The 18,375-nt window shown below is 43.5% G+C and overlaps 1 protein-coding gene across 1 annotated transcript in view; it reads right to left on the bottom strand.

The window, feature by feature from the left end:
- The window catches only part of LOC126199399 (venom allergen 3-like), a 160,064-nt gene that overhangs the window by 14,232 nt on the left and 127,457 nt on the right, over positions 1–18,375 (bottom strand). The window contains exon 3 of the mRNA XM_049936318.1: positions 5,970–6,126. Coding sequence (XP_049792275.1) covers positions 5,970–6,126 — 157 coding nt within the window. The remainder of the gene's footprint in view (positions 1–5,969; positions 6,127–18,375) is intronic.

The following is an 18,375-nucleotide window of genomic DNA, read 5'->3' as shown; positions in this document are numbered from 1 at the left end:
CTTCTGAACAATAAGTTATTTGAAGGGTTGATATAAAGGGGACACCAAGCACTGTACATAATCATATTATGTGAACCTTCCGTCCTACGGCAAAGTTGTTTCAGCGTGCTCATTTTTCTGTTTATACTTGTGTGTCTACAGAACAAGGGGTCAACAACTTGACCTAAAGCCGACGGAGAGAAATGTCTACGTCCGTTCACACTAAATACTTGTTAGTGTTGCAAATGACTCAGAGTCGTTCATGGTACGATATAACGGAAAGTGACCTGCCGTTGGAGTTATTTTGCGGTTAGTGAACCAAAATTGTGCAGCTAGTTATCTCGGCATAATGAGTGGGACGCTAATTATAACAACATGTAACGCGCTGTGTTTCATTAATCTGCCCTGCAGGTGTGCCTCTGTGCGAGCAGAATAAACGCCACCCGCCGGCGGCGGAATCAATTGCACAGCGCAGCGGCGCGGCCTGCATGTTTGGATACACTGGCTGGCGGCGAGGCTGTGTGTCAAACGCGAGCGCACGGCTGCCTGGCCGGGACGGGACCACCTGCTGCTCCACAGCCTGTGTGGTGGCAGGGCGCCGCGGCCGTTATTATAACGCTGCGAGTGAAGGGCTCCGTCAGCTGCGCCGGACTATCAGCGAGGCAGGGGAAGCTGCTGCACTGTGTGACCACGAGGCGGGTCGCATCCCAAGGTTTCTCTGCCATATAAAATGTCCTTTCAATGTTGCCAACTCAGCCATTTTATGGCTACATCTAGCGTTCGTAAGTGGCGACTAGCTTAAGGGGGGGGGGGGGGGGGTAGGACGTCACACGGGCCGACTTGGAGCAGGAGAGGCACCACAGGACATTTCAATTTCCACTGTCTATACTTTTACAAATAAATTTATAAAACTTTGTCAGCATGACCAGGAAGGATTCAGAATTCACACTCTTAGCAGTGGAAGTTGTAAAACATAACGAAATACACTCCTGGAAATTGAAATAAGAACACCGTGAATTCATTGTCCCAGGAAGGGGAAACTTTATTGACACATTCCTGGGGTCAGATACATCATATGATCACACTGACAGAACCACAGGCACATAGACACAGGCAACAGAGCATGCACAATGTCGCCACTAGTACAGTGTATATCCACCTTTCGCAGCAATGCAGGCTGCTATTCTCCCATGGAGACGATCGTAGAGATGCTGGATGTAGTCCTGTGGAACGGCTTGCCATGCCATTTCCACCTGGCGCCTCAGTTGGACCAGCGTTCGTGCTGGACGTGCAGACCGCGTGAGACGACGCTTCATCCAGTCCCAAACATGCTCAATGGGGGACAGATCCGGAGATCTTGCTGGCCATGGTAGTTGACTTACACCTTCTAGAGCACGTTGGGTGGCACGGGATACATGCGGACGTGCATTGTCCTGTTGGAACAGCAAGTTCCCTTGCCGGTCTAGGAATGGTAGAACGATGGGTTCGATGACGGTTTGGATGTACCGTGCACTATTCAGTGTCCCCTCGACGATCACCAGTGGTGTACGGCCAGTGTAGGAGATCGCTCCCTACACCATGATGCCGGGTGTTGGCCCCGTGTGCCTCGGTCGTATGCAGTCCTGATTGTGGCGCTCACCTGCACGGCGCCAAACACGCATACGACCATCATTGGCACCAAGGCAGAAGCGACTCTCATCGCTGAAGACGACACGTCTCCATTCGTCCCTCCATTCACGCCTGTCGCGACACCACTGTAGGCGGGCTGCACGATGTTGGGGCGTGAGCGGAAGACGGCCTAACGGTGTGCGGGACCGTAGCCCAGCTTCATGGAGACGGTTGCGAATGGTCCTCGCCGATACCCCAGGAGCAACAGTGTCCCTAATTTGCTGGGAAGTGGCGGTGCGGTCCCCTACGGCACTGCGTAGGATCCTACGGTCTTGGCGTGCATCCGTGCGTCGCTGCGGTCCGGTCCCAGGTCGACGGGCACGTGCACCTTCCGCCGACCACTGGCGACAACATCGATGTACTGTGGAGACCTCACGCCCCACGTGTTGAGCAATTCGGCGGTACGTCCACCCGGCCTCCCGCATGCCCACTATACGCCCTCGCTCAAAGTCCGTCAACTGCACATACGGTTCACGTCCACGCTGTCGCGGCATGCTACCAGTGTTAAAGACTGCGATGGAGCTCCGTATGCCACGGCAAACTGGCTGACACTGACGGCGGCGGTGCACAAATGCTGCGCAGCTAGCGCCATTCGACGGCCAACACCGCGGTTCCTGGTGTGTCCGCTGTGCCGTGCGTGTGATCATTGCTTGTACAGCCCTCTCGCAGTGTCCGGAGCAAGTATGGTGGGTCTGACACACCGGTGTCAATGTGTTCTTTTTTCCATTTCCAGGAGTGTAATTTTTTTTACATGAGAAATTTCATCATTTTTTCACTTACTAATGACAGCATTTGTTGCTATAGGTACACTTTTCTTCATAAATAAGAGAGATTCTTCGGTGAATTTTGCACAGCATATAAACCATACTTAAAGGTGTATGAAACTCTAGAGTTTTCCAAATCTATTAAAAACTGTGGTAAAAATTGAGGTAATTAACTATAAAATTTCTGTTTTATCTAAACATGAAGTTTAAAATACAACAGCTCATTCGTTTTTTCATAAATTAAATAAATTCTAGAGTTTCATGCACTTGTAAGTATGGTATGTATGCTGTGCCAAACTAATCGAAGAATCTCTTTAACTTATGAAGAAAAGTGTACCTATAGCAACAAATGCAGCCATTAGTAAGTGAAAAAATGATGATATTTCAGATGTAAAAAGATTATTTTGTTATGCTTTTGAACTTCCGCTGCTACGAGTGTGAATCCTGAATCCTTCCTGGTGATGCTGACGAAGTTTTATGAATTTATTTGTAAAAGTATAGACACTGGATATTAAAATATCCTGTGATGCCTCTTCTGCTCCAAGTCGGTCCGTTTGACGTCCTACCACCCTTAAAAAAACTACCGCTGGCATTTCTATAGTTCGATTGAAATTGGTTGATAACTGACGTCAGTTGGTCTTTGTCTCTGGAATGATGACACCCAACATATGCAAATATTTTATGCTGTGACTCCTGTTATAATTTTATGTTGACAAGCGGCTCCGCTAGTGGGTATTTACCAGTGAGCATTCATTATGAAGTATGCTAAATGTAAACTGGCTGGTATCTAAAGCCGTGGCTTGGGATAATTCTTGTTTTGTCAATTTTATAAATGACAAGAGCCACTCGGCTTCAGCTAATCTAGTGTACCATGTACCACTCCTACTGAAGAAAATATTTTTACTAATATCGAACCCTAGGTCAAGGGCTAATAAGCCTTTGTTTTGCAACTGGTTGGCTGATTTTTTTCAACCTCTCTGACTTACACAGTTGCTGATTCGCAGCCATGAGTAAGATTTTGACGTCAGTCACTTGCCGCTACAGGGTTGCCATAAGGACTGTTAATATTTTTAAAAATATCGGGAATCCGATATATCAATTAAAAAAAAATCATTGTCGACTCTCGGTATATCGGAAATAAGTGTCGATATATATATATATACATAAAAGCGGGAAAAATATCGACGTACGTGCCTATAAAAATATCAGCTGCACATCGTAAATATGTTTAGAGCTGTATATGTAAGTATTGATTTATTATTAGATATTCTATAAATCGACAACCTAGCAACCTGCCTACCCCACTTAGAGCAAGAACTGAAAGGAAAACGATGCAGGTTCACGCTTGGCTTCAAAAAAATGGTTCAAATGGCTCTGAGCACTATGGGACTACCGCTGAGGTCATTAGTCCCCTAGAACTTAGAACTAGTTAAACCTAACTAACCTAAGGACATCCAACCATCCATGCCCGAGGCAGGATTCGAACCTGCGACCGTAGCGGTCTTGCGGTTCCAGACTGCAGCGCCTTTAACCGCACGGCCACTTCGGCCGGCCTCACGCTTGGCGATAACCACTTTGATAACAATGGTCATTGCATATGCATACTAAAAGGTGTCGTATGGGTCTATCCTTTGGGTTTGTCACACGTCGTATTTGTACAGAACACTTCATATTAGTTTCCCTGTTTTTTTTATTTCTGCAAACGTCAGCGACATAGCAGCTGCAGTGTCAAAATTTCGTGGTGAAGCTAAACGTTGCAGTCTCTACTGGTACCGTCGATTACGTTAACATTTCCCCTAACACGTTTCCGCCCACCGCATCGACCAATCCAATAATTTAGATTTGTAGCAAAGATGTCGATGTGAAGAAACAGCACACTAACTGCGTTAAAAATTGTTCTTTAACGCAGCTGGTGTGCTGTTTCTTCACATCGGAAATTTTGTTATTCCATTCACACTGTCTGCACATCCCCCCTTCCCCGCACCACCACCCCTAGTGGAATCGGAGTTCTTCATTCGTGCCACATATAATTGCTTCACACAGTGAAAGAGAAAGACTGGACGTGATGAAAGCTCAAAAAGTAGCAAGACTCCTTCACACAGTGAAAATAAATTATGTCCTACTACAAGTTCAAAAGAACTACTTCAAATATTTTCCGAAAATTGTGAAGAAACTATAAAATAAAAATATCGGCACTCGATATTGCCTTTCAGGTATCGATGTATGGGTACATCACTAGTAACGCGTCGGCGATATATATATCGATTTGGGGAAGGTATCGATATTTAATCAACAGCACTACACATCCGCTGCCGGCTACGGCTCGCGATACGCAAAGATAGCGGGTCACATCACAAATGCTGCTAATGGGTAACACGGGGACAATGTTGGAACCTTTGGAAATGTGAGATGCTCTGTGGACAGCTGATCTTAGGTGACCAATGACTGGACTGCGGCATACGACGGGTTTCGTAGCCTTGAATATACAGTCATGTCCTAACCTAACCATAACCTCCTGATGTACAATGTATCCGAGAAAACGGCGCTCAACAATCTGCGACAGAACGAAGATCACGATCGCTATGATCATGGAGTTTGATATCTATGAGCAAACTCAAGAAGAAAAATTTCGTGATATGTTAGTTTGCGTTGTAATCTTCCGCAGCAAGAGTTCAGTTATATCTGTAAAAACAAACTGTAATTTCTCGATGTCGTTGGTCACCTGAAACTATCCTCACACTGGCTGCACGTTACCAACCGTTAAGGAATCCTGTTTGGCACTTGGTTGCAAATAATAGGCGACGCGAGCAGATACCAAACGAAAAAAGAATTATCACAAGAAAATCCACGCGGGATTAACCGAGCGGTCTCAGGCACTGCAGTCATGGACTGTGCGACTGATCCCGGCGGAGGTTCGAATCCTCCCTCGGGCATGGGTGTGTGTGTTTGTCCTTAGGATAATTTAGGTTAAGTAGTGCGTAAGCTTAGGGATTGATGACCTTACCAGTTAAGTCCCATAAGATTTCACACACATTTGAACATTTTTTACCATAGGAAAAAACAAGAGCAAATAAAAAAGTCAATACGATGATGAAAATGACGCAGCAAGTTATTAGAAACAAAAAAATTACATTTAAACCAATTAACTGAAAAAAAGACAATCAAAGTCGTTTGATCAGATTTAGAAAAAAATTGTTGCAATTAACGAGATTCGAACCTTTGGCCATCTACACAACAAGCTTATAAGGCAACACCTAACTATGCCGTTAAAATGCGAAATTCCCTTGTATTTATGACTCTGTTGTCCCAGTCGCGACTATTACCTAGCAGCTTTCAAAAATTCGGCTTCAGCAATATCGTGAGAAATTTTTCTAATTTCTGTGATAATGATAACTGTATAAATGACGCTGAATAGCCTCTTGTACGGAAGGATTCAGTACTGTTTGGTTAGAACTGTGTATGAAACGTGTGTATTTTGTTAGCATCACTGTGTGTGTGTTTGTGTGTGTGTTGTGGGATGGAAGGAGGCAGCGCCACGCACAGATGTGCAGGACTTACTCTGGCAGAGCCCCGGGTAGGCGTCGCTGCAGCGGGTGCCGTTGGGACACCTGGAGCACGGGTCACCCTCCTCATACAGCGGCAGCCCCAGGAAGTTGCCGCTCGGCCCGTAGTTGCACACCAGCCGCTCCACCATCCACAGCTCGCCGTTGATCAGCTGCAACGACACAGTAACCTGCTCAGCACGCGGCGCCTCGCACGTGTTGTCCAAAACAAGATACTCGAAGTACTTGAGTACTCCACTCTAGGAGAAGAACGGCTTCGTTGAACTGCGAATGCTGCAGCATCGCAACATCACGCACAAGAAGGCTAGTTTTCTTGGCGAAGGAAGCAGTTAGCATAGAGCAAGAGTATACAGGGTGGTGAATTGATCGTGACCGGTCCAAATAAGCGTCGAACGAAAAAACTACAAAGAACGAAACTTGTCTAGCTTGAAAGGGGAAACCGGATAGCGCTATGTTTGGCCCGCTAGAGGGCGTTGCCATAGGTCAAACGGATATCGACTACGTTTCTTTAAATAGGAACCCCCATTTTTTATTACATATTCGTGTAGTACGTAAAGAAATATGAATGTTTTAGTTGGACCACTTTTTTCGCTTAGTGATAGGTGGCGCTGTAATAGTCACAAACATATGGCTCACAATTTTCGACGAACAGTTGGTAACAGGTTGTTGGTGTTGTGGTCTTCAGTCCTGAGACTGGTTTGATGCAGCTCTCCATGCTACTCTATCCTGTGCAAGCTCCTTCATCTCCCAGTACCTGCTGCAACCTACATCCTTCTGAATCTGCTTAGTGTATTCATCTCTGGGTGTCCCTCTACGATCCTTACCCTCCACGCTGCCCTCCAATACTAAATTGGTGATCCCTTGATGCCTCAGAACACGTCCTACCAACCGATCCCTTCTTCTAGTCAAGTTGTGCCACAAACTTCTCATCTCCCCAATCCTTTTCAATACCTCCTCATTAGTTACGTGATCTACCCACTTGATCTTCAACATTCTTCTGTAGCACCACATTTCGAAAGCTTCTATTCTCTTCTTGTCTAAACTATTTATTGTCCATGTTTCACTTCCATACATGGCTACACTCCATACAAATACCTTCAGAAACGAGTTCCTGACACTTAAATCTATACTCGATGTTAACAAATTTCTCTTCTTCAGAAACGCTTTCCTTGCCATTGTCAGTCTACATTTTATATCCTCTCTACTTCGACCATCATCAGTTATTTTGCTCCCCAAATAGCAAAACTCCTTTACTACTTTAAGTGTCTCATTTCCTAATCTAATTCCCTCAGCATCACCCGACTTAATTCGACTACATTCCATTATCCTCGTTTTGCTTTTGTTGATGTTCATCTTATACCCTCCTTTCAAGACACTGTCCATTCCGTTCAACTGCTCTTCCAAGTCCTTTGCTGCCTCTGACAGAATTACAATGTCATCGGTGAACCTCAAAGTTTTTATTTCTTCTCCCTGGTTTTTAAAACCTACTCCAAATTTTTCTTTTGTTTCCTTTACTGCTTGCTCAATATACAGATTGAATAACATCGGAGAGAGGCTACAACCCTGTCTCACTCCCTTCCCAACCACTGCTTCCCTTTCATGCCCCTCGACTCTTATAACTGCCATCTGGTTTCTGTACAAATTGTAAATAGCCTTTCGCTCCCTGTATTTTACCCCTGCCGCCTTTAGAATTTGAAAGAGAGTATTCCAGTCAACATTGTCAAAAGCTTTCTCTGAGTCTACAAATGCTAGAAACGTAGGTTTGCCTTTCCTTAATCTATTTTCTAAGATAAGTCGTAAGGTTAGTATTGCCACACGTATTCCAACATAGCTACGGAATCCAAACTGATCTTCCCCGAGGTCGGCTTCTACCAGTTTTTCCATTCGTCTGTAAATAATGCGCGTTAATATTTTGCAGCTGTGACTTATTAAACTGATGGTTCGGTAATTTTCACATCTGTCAACACCTGCTTTTTTTGGGATTGGAATTATTATATTCTTCTTGAAGTCTGAGGGTATTTCGCCTGTCTCGTACATCTTGCTCACCAGATGGTAGAGTTTTGTCAGGACTGGCTCTCCCAAGGCCGTCAGAGGTTCCAATGGAATGTTGTCTACTCCCGGGGCCTTGTTTCTACTCAGGTCTTTCAGTGCTCTGTCAAACTCCTCACGCAGTATCGTATCTCCCATTTCATCTTCATCTACATCCTCTTACATTTCCATAATATTGTCCTCAAGTACATTGCCCTTGTATAGACCCTCTATATACTCCTTCCACCTTTCTGCTTTCCCTTCTCTGCTTAGAACTGGGTTTCCATCTGAGCTCTTGATATTCATACAAGTGGCTCTCTTTTCTCCAATGGTCTCTTTCATTTTCTTGTAGGCAGTATCTATCTTACCCCTAGTAAGATAAGCCTCTACATCCTTACATTTGTACTCTAGCCATGCCTGCTGAGCCATTTTGCACTTCCTGTCGATCTCATTTTTGAGACGTTTGAATTCCTTTTTGTCTGCTTCATTTACTGCATTTTTATATTTTCTCCTTTAATCAATTAAATTCAATATTTCTTCTGTTACCCAAGGATTTCTACTAGCCCTCGGCTTTTTACCTACTTGATCCTCTGCTGCCTTCACTACTTCATCCCTCAGAGCTACCCATTCTTCTTCTACTGTATTTCTTTCCCCCATTCTTGTCAATTGTTCCCTTATGCTCTCCCTGAAACTCTGTACAACCTCTGGATTAGTCAGTTTATCCAGGTCCCATCTCCTTAAATTACCACCTTTTTGCAATTTCTTCAGTTTTAATCTACAGTTCATAACCAATAGATTGTGGTCAGAGTCCACATCTGCCCCTGGAAATCTCTTACAATCTAAAACCTGGTTCCTAAATCTCTGTCTTACCATTATATAATCTATCTGATACCTTTCAGATTCTCCAGGAATCTTCCATGTATACAACCTTTTTTTATGATTCTTGAACCAAGTGTTAGCTATGATTAAGTTATGCTCTGTTCAAAATTCTACCAGACGACTGCCTCTTTCATTTCTTAGCCCCAATCCATATTCACCTACTATCTTTCCTTCTCTCCCTTTTCCTACTCTCGAATTCCAGTCACCCACGACTATTAAATTTTCGCCTCCCTTCACTACCTGAATAATTTCTTTTATATCATCATACATTTCTTCAATTTCTTCGTCATCTGCAGAGCTAGTTGGCATATAAACTTGTACTACTGTAGTAGGCATGGGCTTTGTGTCTATCTTGGCCACAATAATGGGTTCACTATGCTGTTTGTAGTAGCTAACCCGCACTCCTATTTTTTTATTAATTATTAAACCTACTCCTGCATTACCCCTATTTGATTTTGTATTTATTACCCTGTAATCACCTGACCAAAAGTCTTGTTCCTCCTGCCACCGAACTTCACTAATTCCCACTATATCTAACTTTAACCTATCCATTTCCCTTTTTAAATTTTCTAACCTACCTGCCCGATTAAGGGATCTGACATTCCACGCTCCGATTCGTAGAACGCCAGTTTTCTTTCTCCTGATAACGACGTCCTCTTGAGTAGTCCCCGCCCGGAGATCCGAATGGGGGACTATTTTACCTCCGGAATATTTTACCCAAGAGGTCGCCATCATCATTTAACCATACAGTAAAGCTGCATCTCAGTGCATTTGGAAAAACGTGTAACGACATTCCTCTCAACAGCGAGTAGTTCGCCTTTCGTAATGTTCGCACATGCATTGACAGTGCGCTGACGCATGTTGTCAGGCGTTGTCGGTGGATCACGACAGCAAATATCCTTCAACTTTCCCCACAGAAAGAAATCCGGGGACGTCAGATCCGGTGAACGTGAGGGCCATGGTGTGGTGCTTTGACGACCAATCCACCTGTCATGAAATATGCTATTCAATACCGCTTCAACTGCACGCGAGCTATGTGCCGGACATCCATCATGTTGGAAGTACAACGCCATTCTGTCATGCAGTGAAACATCTTGTAGTAACATTGGTAGAACATTACGTAGGAAATTATCATTGTTTGTTGTTGTGCTCTTCAGTCCTGAGACTGGTTTGATGCAGCTCTCCATGCTACTCTATCATGTGCAAGCTTCTTAATCTCCCAGTACTTACTGCAACTTACATCCTTCTGAATCTGCTTAGTGTATCCATCTCTTGGTCTCCCTCTACGATTTTTACCCTCCACGCTGCCCTACAATACTAAACTGGTGATCCCTTGATATCTCAGAACATGTCCTACCAACCGATCCCTTCTTCTAGCCAAGTTGTGCCACAAACTTCTCTTCTCCCCAATCCTATTCAATACCTCCTCATTAGTTATATGATCTACCCATATAATCTTCAGCATTCTCCTGTAGCACCACATTTCGAAAGCTTCTATTCTCTTCTTGTCCAAACTATTTATCGTCCATGTTTCACTTCCATACAAATACTTTCAGAAACTTAAATCTACACTCGATGTTAGCAAATTTCTCTTCTTCAGAAACGCTTTCCTTGCCATCCTCTCTACTTCGGCCATCATCAGTTATTTTGCTCCACAAATAGCAAAACTCATTTACTACTTTAAGTGTCTCCGTTCCCAATCTAATTCCCTCAGCATCACCCGACTTAATTCGACTACATTCCATCATCCTCGTTTTGCTTTTGTTGATGTTCATCTTATATCCTCCTTTCAAGACACTGTCCATTCCGTTCAACTGCTCTTCCAAGTCCTTTGCTGTCTCTGACAGAATTACAATGTCATTGGAAACCTCAAAGTTTTTATTTCTTCTCCATGAATTTTAATACCTACTCCGAATTTTTCTTTTGTTTCCTTCACTGCTTGCTCAATATACAGATGGAATAACATCGGGGAGAGGCTACAGCCCTGTCTCACTCCCTTCCCAACCACTGCTTCCCTTTCATGTCCCTCGACTCTTATAACTGCCATCTGGTTTCTGTACAAATTGAAAATAGCCTTTCGCTCCCTGTATTTTACCCCTGCCACCTTCAGAATTTGAAAGAGAGTATTCCAGTCAACATTGTCAAAAGCTTTCTCTAAGTCTACAAATGCAATAGACGTAGGTTTGCCTTTCCTAATCTAGCTGCTAAGGTAAGTCGTAGGGTCAGTATTGCCACACGCGTTCCAGTATTTCTACGGAATCCGAACTGATCATCCACGAGGTCGGCTTCGTCTGTAAAGAATTCGCGTTAGCATTTGGCATCCGTGACTTATTAATCTGATAGTTCGGTAATTTTCACATCTGTCGACCCCTGCTTTCTTTGGGATTGGAATTATTATATTCTTCTTGAAGTCTGATGGTATTTCACCTGTCTCATACATCTTGCTCACCAGATGGTAGAGTTTTGTCAGGACTGGCTCTCCCAAGGCCGTCAGTAGTTCTAATGGAATGTCGTCTACTCCGGGGCCTTGTCTTTCAGTGCTTTGTCAAACTCTTCACGCAGTATCGTATCTCTCATTTCATCTTCATCTACATCCTCTTCCATTTCCATAATATTATCCTCAAGTACATTGCCCTTGTATAGACCCTCTATATACTCCTTCCACCTTTCTGCTTTCCCTTCTTTGCTTAGAATTGGGTTTCCATCTGAGCTCTTGATATTCATGCAAGTGGTCCTCTTTTCTCCAAAGGTCTCTTTAATTTTCCTGTAGGCAGTATCTATCTTACCCGTAGTAAGATAAGCCTCTACATCCTTACATTTGTCCTCTAGCCATCCTTGCTTGGCCATTTTGCACTTCCTGTCGATCTCATTTTTGAGACGTTTGCATTCCTTTTTGCCTGCTTCATTTACTGCATTTTTGTATTTTCTTCTTTCATCAATTACATTCAATATTTCTTCTGTTACCAGGGATTTTTACTAGCCCTCGTCCGCATACATTGCACCATTTAGATTGGGATCGATAAAATGGGGGCCAATTATCCTTCCTCCCATAATGTCACACCATACATTAACCTGCCAAGGTCGCTGACGTTCCACTTGTCGCAGCCATCGTGGATTTTCCGTTGCCCAATAGTGCATATTATGCCGGTTTACGTTACTGCTGTTGGTGAATGACGCTTCGTCGCTAAATAGAACGCGTGCAAAAAATCTGTCATCGTCCCGTAATTTCTGTTGTGCCCAGAGGCAGAACTGTACACGACGTTCAAAGTCGTCGCCATGCAATTCCTGGTGCATAGAAATATGGTATGGGTGCAATCGATGTTGATGTAGCATTCTCAACACCGACGTTTATGAGATTCCCGGTTCTCGCGCAATTTGTCTGCTACTTACGTGCGGATTAGTCGCGATAGCAGCTAAAACACCTACTGGGGCATCACCATTTGTTGCTGGTCGTGGTTGACGTTTCACATGAAGCTGAACACTTCCTGCTTCCTTAAATAACGTAACAATCCGCGCGAACGGTCGGGACACTTGAATGATGTCGTCCAGTATACCGAGCAGCATAAATAGCACACGCCTTTTGGGCTTTTTGATCACAATAGCCATACATCAACACGATTTCGACCTTTCCGGACTTGGTAAACGGTCTATTTTAACACAGGTAATGTATCACGATGCAAATACCGTCCACACTGTCGGAATGTTACGTGATACCACGTAGTTATACGTTTGTGACTATTACTGCGCCATCTATCACTGTTATGTACATAGTTCCGCGTAGTCAGCGCGTACACAACTTTCCCAGTAGAGCGCGCCCCGCTAAGCACAACAGCGCAGGTGCAGCGCTCGTCCATCTCCGCACTACGAGATGGCGCTGCCTTAGAGACGGACCAAATTCTGCTTCCGCCGATCCGCGTGTTAATATGTAACGTAGCCAATAAGATTGCTGCTAACGTAGAACCTTTTCTCCTCGCGGGTCACACTCGCGCAGTGATACCTGAACGTGCAAGGTATTATAACGAGTGTACAGACCTCCGATTAGTCAGTCTGCATTAGTCTGTACCAGTTTGCATTTGTCTGTACTAGTCTATAGTCAAGTTTCAGTCTGAGTCTAATAAGATTATCATATTCCTGAACATAGCCATGAAGATAAATGAATAGACACTTTGTCAAGTATCAGAGATATGTGAGAATAAGATTAACATACCAAGACCAAAGGAACTTCAGATTGTCAATTGCAAACAGCATCCAGAATCAAGTTGCGTAATGTCTATGCTTTTTATTATTTTAATAGCTGTGTGTGAAAATTAATCAAGTTCTGTTTAAAGTTGGTCACCGTCAATCTGCTGCTCTAAGCGTGCAAGTGGCATTTCTATTGTCTGACCCAATGGCAGAAGATAAACACGCCACAATAAGACCACGAGACATATTGCTGACACTCGCCTACTTCATTAGAGCGACAAGTCAAATAATCTGATGGTGTGTGTACCGAAGGTCTTACAGTACGCACACCACAATCACAAAGCGAAAACAGTGGTCCAACTAAAACAGTCATATTTCTTTACATACTACACGTATATGTAATAAAAATGGGGGTTCATATTAAAAAAAAAACGCAGTTGATATTCGTTTGACCTATGGCAGCGCGATCTAGCGGGCCAACCATAGCGCCATCTGGTTTCCCCTTCAAGCTAGACGAGTTTCGTACTTTGTAGTTTTTTCGTTTGATGCTTATTTTGTGAGATATTTGGCCCGGTCACTATCAGTGGACCATCCTGTATATGGAGCGAGTACAGTGTACTGTACAGTCGTGGACAAAACGAGCGAGACCCCTCGCCTTTTCGTTATGCTGATCCGCACGGCTTTAAAGTCTGCTACACAGCATAACAGGCAAGGCGACGAAGTGCTACCAACATACTATGCGCAGGCGTGAAATTGACAAACTATCTGAACTTTTTTAGACTGTAATCCATAATTTCTAAGACTATATTAATGCTGATTAGTGTGTTAAATACAACACGTAAATATAAGACAGAACTGAAAGAACAAACGCTAATTGGTATGAACTGGACAAATAAAAATGAATTTCAACTTATCGAGATGACTTAACTGTTTCAGTAAGACAAAGAACCCCAGATCGTTACGAAGTAGCAAAATATTATCCGCATTCGGCCGCGAAACGGTCTGTGTCAACGTTCAGACCAGTCATACTGGATTACCGTTGCTGACCTACCATGAAAGTGTGCAAATTTAGCAATGCGTGAAGATTCATAACGAAATTCAGTTAAAAATCATTCAGTGCCACGCTTAAGTCAATTCCATTATTGACAGAAGCGGAAAAAGTAGGCAGTAACATGTATGAAATTCTACAAGAGTGTCATATTGACATGCACAGGGCGCCAGTACAGAATAAAGGTAGCGATAAAACGTATTGGGTGCGCGAGAATTTCTTAAAATTGCTTTACTGATATTCTACCTGCCTCCATAGAGATTAGAACCGAAAACAAACCAGACCTTCCTTTCACTATGCTAGCAGACAACCTAGGCAAACAGCCCTCTATTATTACCCCAGACATGAACAAGCAGGCAATTTCGAAATGAAAATCTGCAGTTTCTGTTGCATAGAGCTTTCTGGACTCAAAAACATGAATTTTCTTCCTTTATGTCACCGCTTATGTGACAATCATTCGGGATGTTTATCGAAATAACAAATTACTGTTATTAGAGAGTAAATTTTGTAGGATAATTCTGCACCACCCCAGGAAATAAACGGCTACATAGCATGAGAATGTTCGTACTTCTAAAACGCGGTGGCATTAATACTGGGATGTGAATTACCACGTGTATAGGCAAATACATTCTATTTGCATTCCTGTAAACGTGATTTGGATCGAAAACGTAGCTACGACTAATATGCTTATGTATCGACAGCAACTAGAACATTTCGAATAAAGAGTAGCGGGTGTTATTTATGCGGCCCTCATCTTCAGTGTTTTCGTTGTTAGGATTTCGTCACCTAAACCGGTAAAAACGGAACCCTACTAGTCTCACTTTCTTGACCGTCTATCGGTCTACCCAACCCTTAAAACCCGTTTACCTCCAGAACGGGTGGACATAATAAGCGGAAATGTATCGCACTTCTTGCTGTAACCGGTCCCATGCTGGTGTAAAAAAGTGAGCTTCTATGTCAACGCAATCAAAAGATACGACGGTTTATGTAAAGAAAATTTACGCGAAAGGTCAAAAAATGGCTTCAAGAACTATGCGACCTAACTGCTTAGGTCATCAGCCCCTAGACCTAGAACTACTTAAACCTAGCTAGCCTAAGGGCATCACAGACATCTATGCCCGAGGTAGAATTCCAACCTGCGACTGAAGCAGCCGTGCGGTTCGTCACTGAAGCGCCTGGAACCGCTCGGCCACCGCAACGCGGCGAAACCCTACTCACCTCATGTATAATGATAATATATACTGTCTAGTGAGGATAAACTGTATTCGCCAGCAACTCAGATCGTTTGCTCACGGAACTTTTACGAAGCTACATTCAAACTTTGTCGAAGTCGTCTGCAATATCCATTACAAACACCCTAGGAACTTCGTATGCGATATCCACTTCTGAAGACGCTGGCAGATACTGCAGTACTATAACAAGTAGGTGGGAATTTATTGTTATTGGTCCACGCATGACACTTTATTTCAATATCAATTTAACGCGCCTAGGTGTTTGTATATGCCTGAAACTATTGAACAAAAAGTAAATAAACAACAAACGAGCCGGCCGCGGTGGTCTCGCGGTTCTAGGCGCGCAGTCCGGAACCGTGCGACTGCTACGGTCGCTGGTTCGAATCCTGCCTGGGGCATGGATGTGTGTGATGTCCTTAGGTTAGTTAGGTTTAAGTAGTTCTATGTTCTAGGGGACTTATGACCACAGCAGTTGAGTCCCATAGTGCTCAGAGGCATTTGAACCATTTTGAAACAGCAAACAACTTCGATGTTTAAATCAAATGAAAGTCACATGTCGTAATTAAAACATAATTTCGTCGTTACATCTACATGACTACATCAACAGGATTTCTTGGTAATCCGGACTTACGTGCCTGGCAGAAGGTTAGGGTTATTTCTCTACCGTCCCACTCATTAACAGTGTGCGGGAAAAAGGACCACTTAAATCTTTTCTTGCGAGCCTTGAATTACATTATTACTATGGTTTCTTCCTGTGTTCCCGAGGAAATACCCCGATCTTGCTGAAACTTCGCTCAGTGAAAGCGGGGACAAAATAAGCGAACACGTGTCTCGGCTTATCTGCTTACACTCTACCGCTTCTGAGAAAACGACGGTCAAAGTTTTCAATGCGCTGTTACTATAGTGTAGACACCTCTTAGCGGGTAAGCATTCAACTGGAGCGGTGGCTCTGCGGCTACCATAGCGATTTCTGAACTTTGCGCTGCGAGTTCGAAACCCGGTTTTTCCTTTTTTTTCCCCTCACTCTCTGAATTATCTACGAATGTTTATTCCAATTTATGTTGAAACACTGTTGTCGTTATTCGTCAGTTAATTTACTGTGTAAAGAAATAAGTTAAAAAGGGAACACACAGTGCGTAGTGGGGCGATCACTCTGTTGTAGAAATAATTCAGAAGCCAAGATCGCTTAAATATTGTTTACTGGATAACCGGTTTCCACACACTAAAGGTGCCATCATCGGATCTGAATGTAGATTAACATTTATAAAATATTTGGTTATAACGATACATGAGGCAGCCCAGATGATGTTAGATCAGCTTGTCTCATTCGTTTATTACTTTTTAATTCATTAATTACACATAAAGTTAATTGGCGAATAATGACAACATTATTTCAACATAACTTAGAAAAAAACATTCGTAGATAATTCTGATAGAGAGGCAGGAAAATAAAATAATTAAAAAACCCAATATGGTATCGAACACGGGAATCAGTGTTAAGAAGGAACGACGGTAGCCACCGCTTCAATTGCGTTCTCGGCTGCAGAAGGTATCTACACTAGAGCAACAGCGCGTTGATAACTTTGACCGTCGTTTTCTCGGAAACGGTCGAGTGTCTGCAGATAAGCCGAAACACATGTTCGCTTATTTTGTCCTCTCCTTCACTGAGCAAAGTTTCGGGACAATCAGCCTATGACATTTGGCGAGTTCCCCTCGCTCGTCGAGTCGCTTCTTACGCCCGGCGAGAATTATGTATGCCTCCGAGTAAACTGCGCCACCTGGAAACACGGCGAGCGGGGATAAACACGTTTTCCTTCTTATAAGGCAACCTTCTACAGATAATATTCACGAAGTGTTCTTCAGGTTGCCTCAGATATTTCAGAAATGTTTCTTGCCTCAGGCCTGCCGCATATGCAAAACGTAAACATTTCATTTCATGTAATATTTATCAGGATAAGACATGACAAGAGTGGACCAGTCACTTCTGAGAAAAATTAGAGATTCTAAGTTGCTCCACTATGTAATGACACGGGCACGGGCTTGCGATCTGTCTTTTATGCCATCGATTTCCGTGTTACACATACTTGGCCACTGCGTTGCGGCTGCCATCTTGGAGGAGGCAGTCTGTTTCCTGCCAGCGCTGTTTCCGCAGCCAATATTAACCGCGACGAATCATTCAGTCAACGCTAAATGGCCCATCTGGCTGAGGCAGACAAGGGCGCTATAATACTCCATGCAGAGGGATCTTCAAATGCCGACATAGCGAGAACTATGGGTCTTCACAAGTCGACGGTAGCCAGGTGGATCAGACGAAAGGAAGAGAGTGGTAACTTGAATGGGAGGCCTCATGGCCGTCGCCGCAAAACAACAGCAGCTCAGGATCAGCAGATACGCCGTTTCAGTGAGAACCACCCATTTGTCAACGCACGACAAATCAGCAAATTCATGAAGCTTGGAATGAGTTACTTGAATCTCCTAGTTCTGTGGCTCGAGTTGTGGGCTCAATGCCCAACAGACTTCCAGCTGTTGTGGAAGCCAAAGGAGGCTATACGCGATTTTTTTTTACAGACTTATGTTTTATATAATTTCAAGGAAACGCAATAAGTGGAATGGGGACAAACAAATTAATTCACAGCAAGATATGTAATATTTAATTTGATAAGAGAAGAAATACTCACCTTATATATTCATTCAGTCTCTATAAAATACGTGACACACGTGTGTATGCAAGAAGGGTACAAAACAGTTCAGCACAAAATAAAAATGTTGCGGAGAAGCTCCCCGATGAAGACGTAATTGCAGAACAAAGGTTGGGCTAGAAGGAGAGGTAAGGAGGCCCGAAAAAGCAGAACAAAATCAAATACCCAATAGACTTTGAGTAGTTGTCGCAGCAAAGGGCGGTTGGTATATGCGATTCGGAGCAACTGTACAAGAATAGTTTTATTTACTGATTTTTGAGGCTTTATTTTGTGACGGCTAAACAGTGCTGCATCATGAGACCCGCTATTTTTCCACATGTGGCTAAACATCAG

Source organism: Schistocerca nitens, chromosome 8 (assembly GCF_023898315.1).
Source record: "Schistocerca nitens isolate TAMUIC-IGC-003100 chromosome 8, iqSchNite1.1, whole genome shotgun sequence".
NCBI classification, from domain to species: Eukaryota; Metazoa; Arthropoda; class Insecta; order Orthoptera; family Acrididae; genus Schistocerca; species Schistocerca nitens.
The sequence above is the reverse complement of the archived record's forward strand: the minus strand, read 5'-3'. Positions and strand labels throughout refer to the sequence as shown.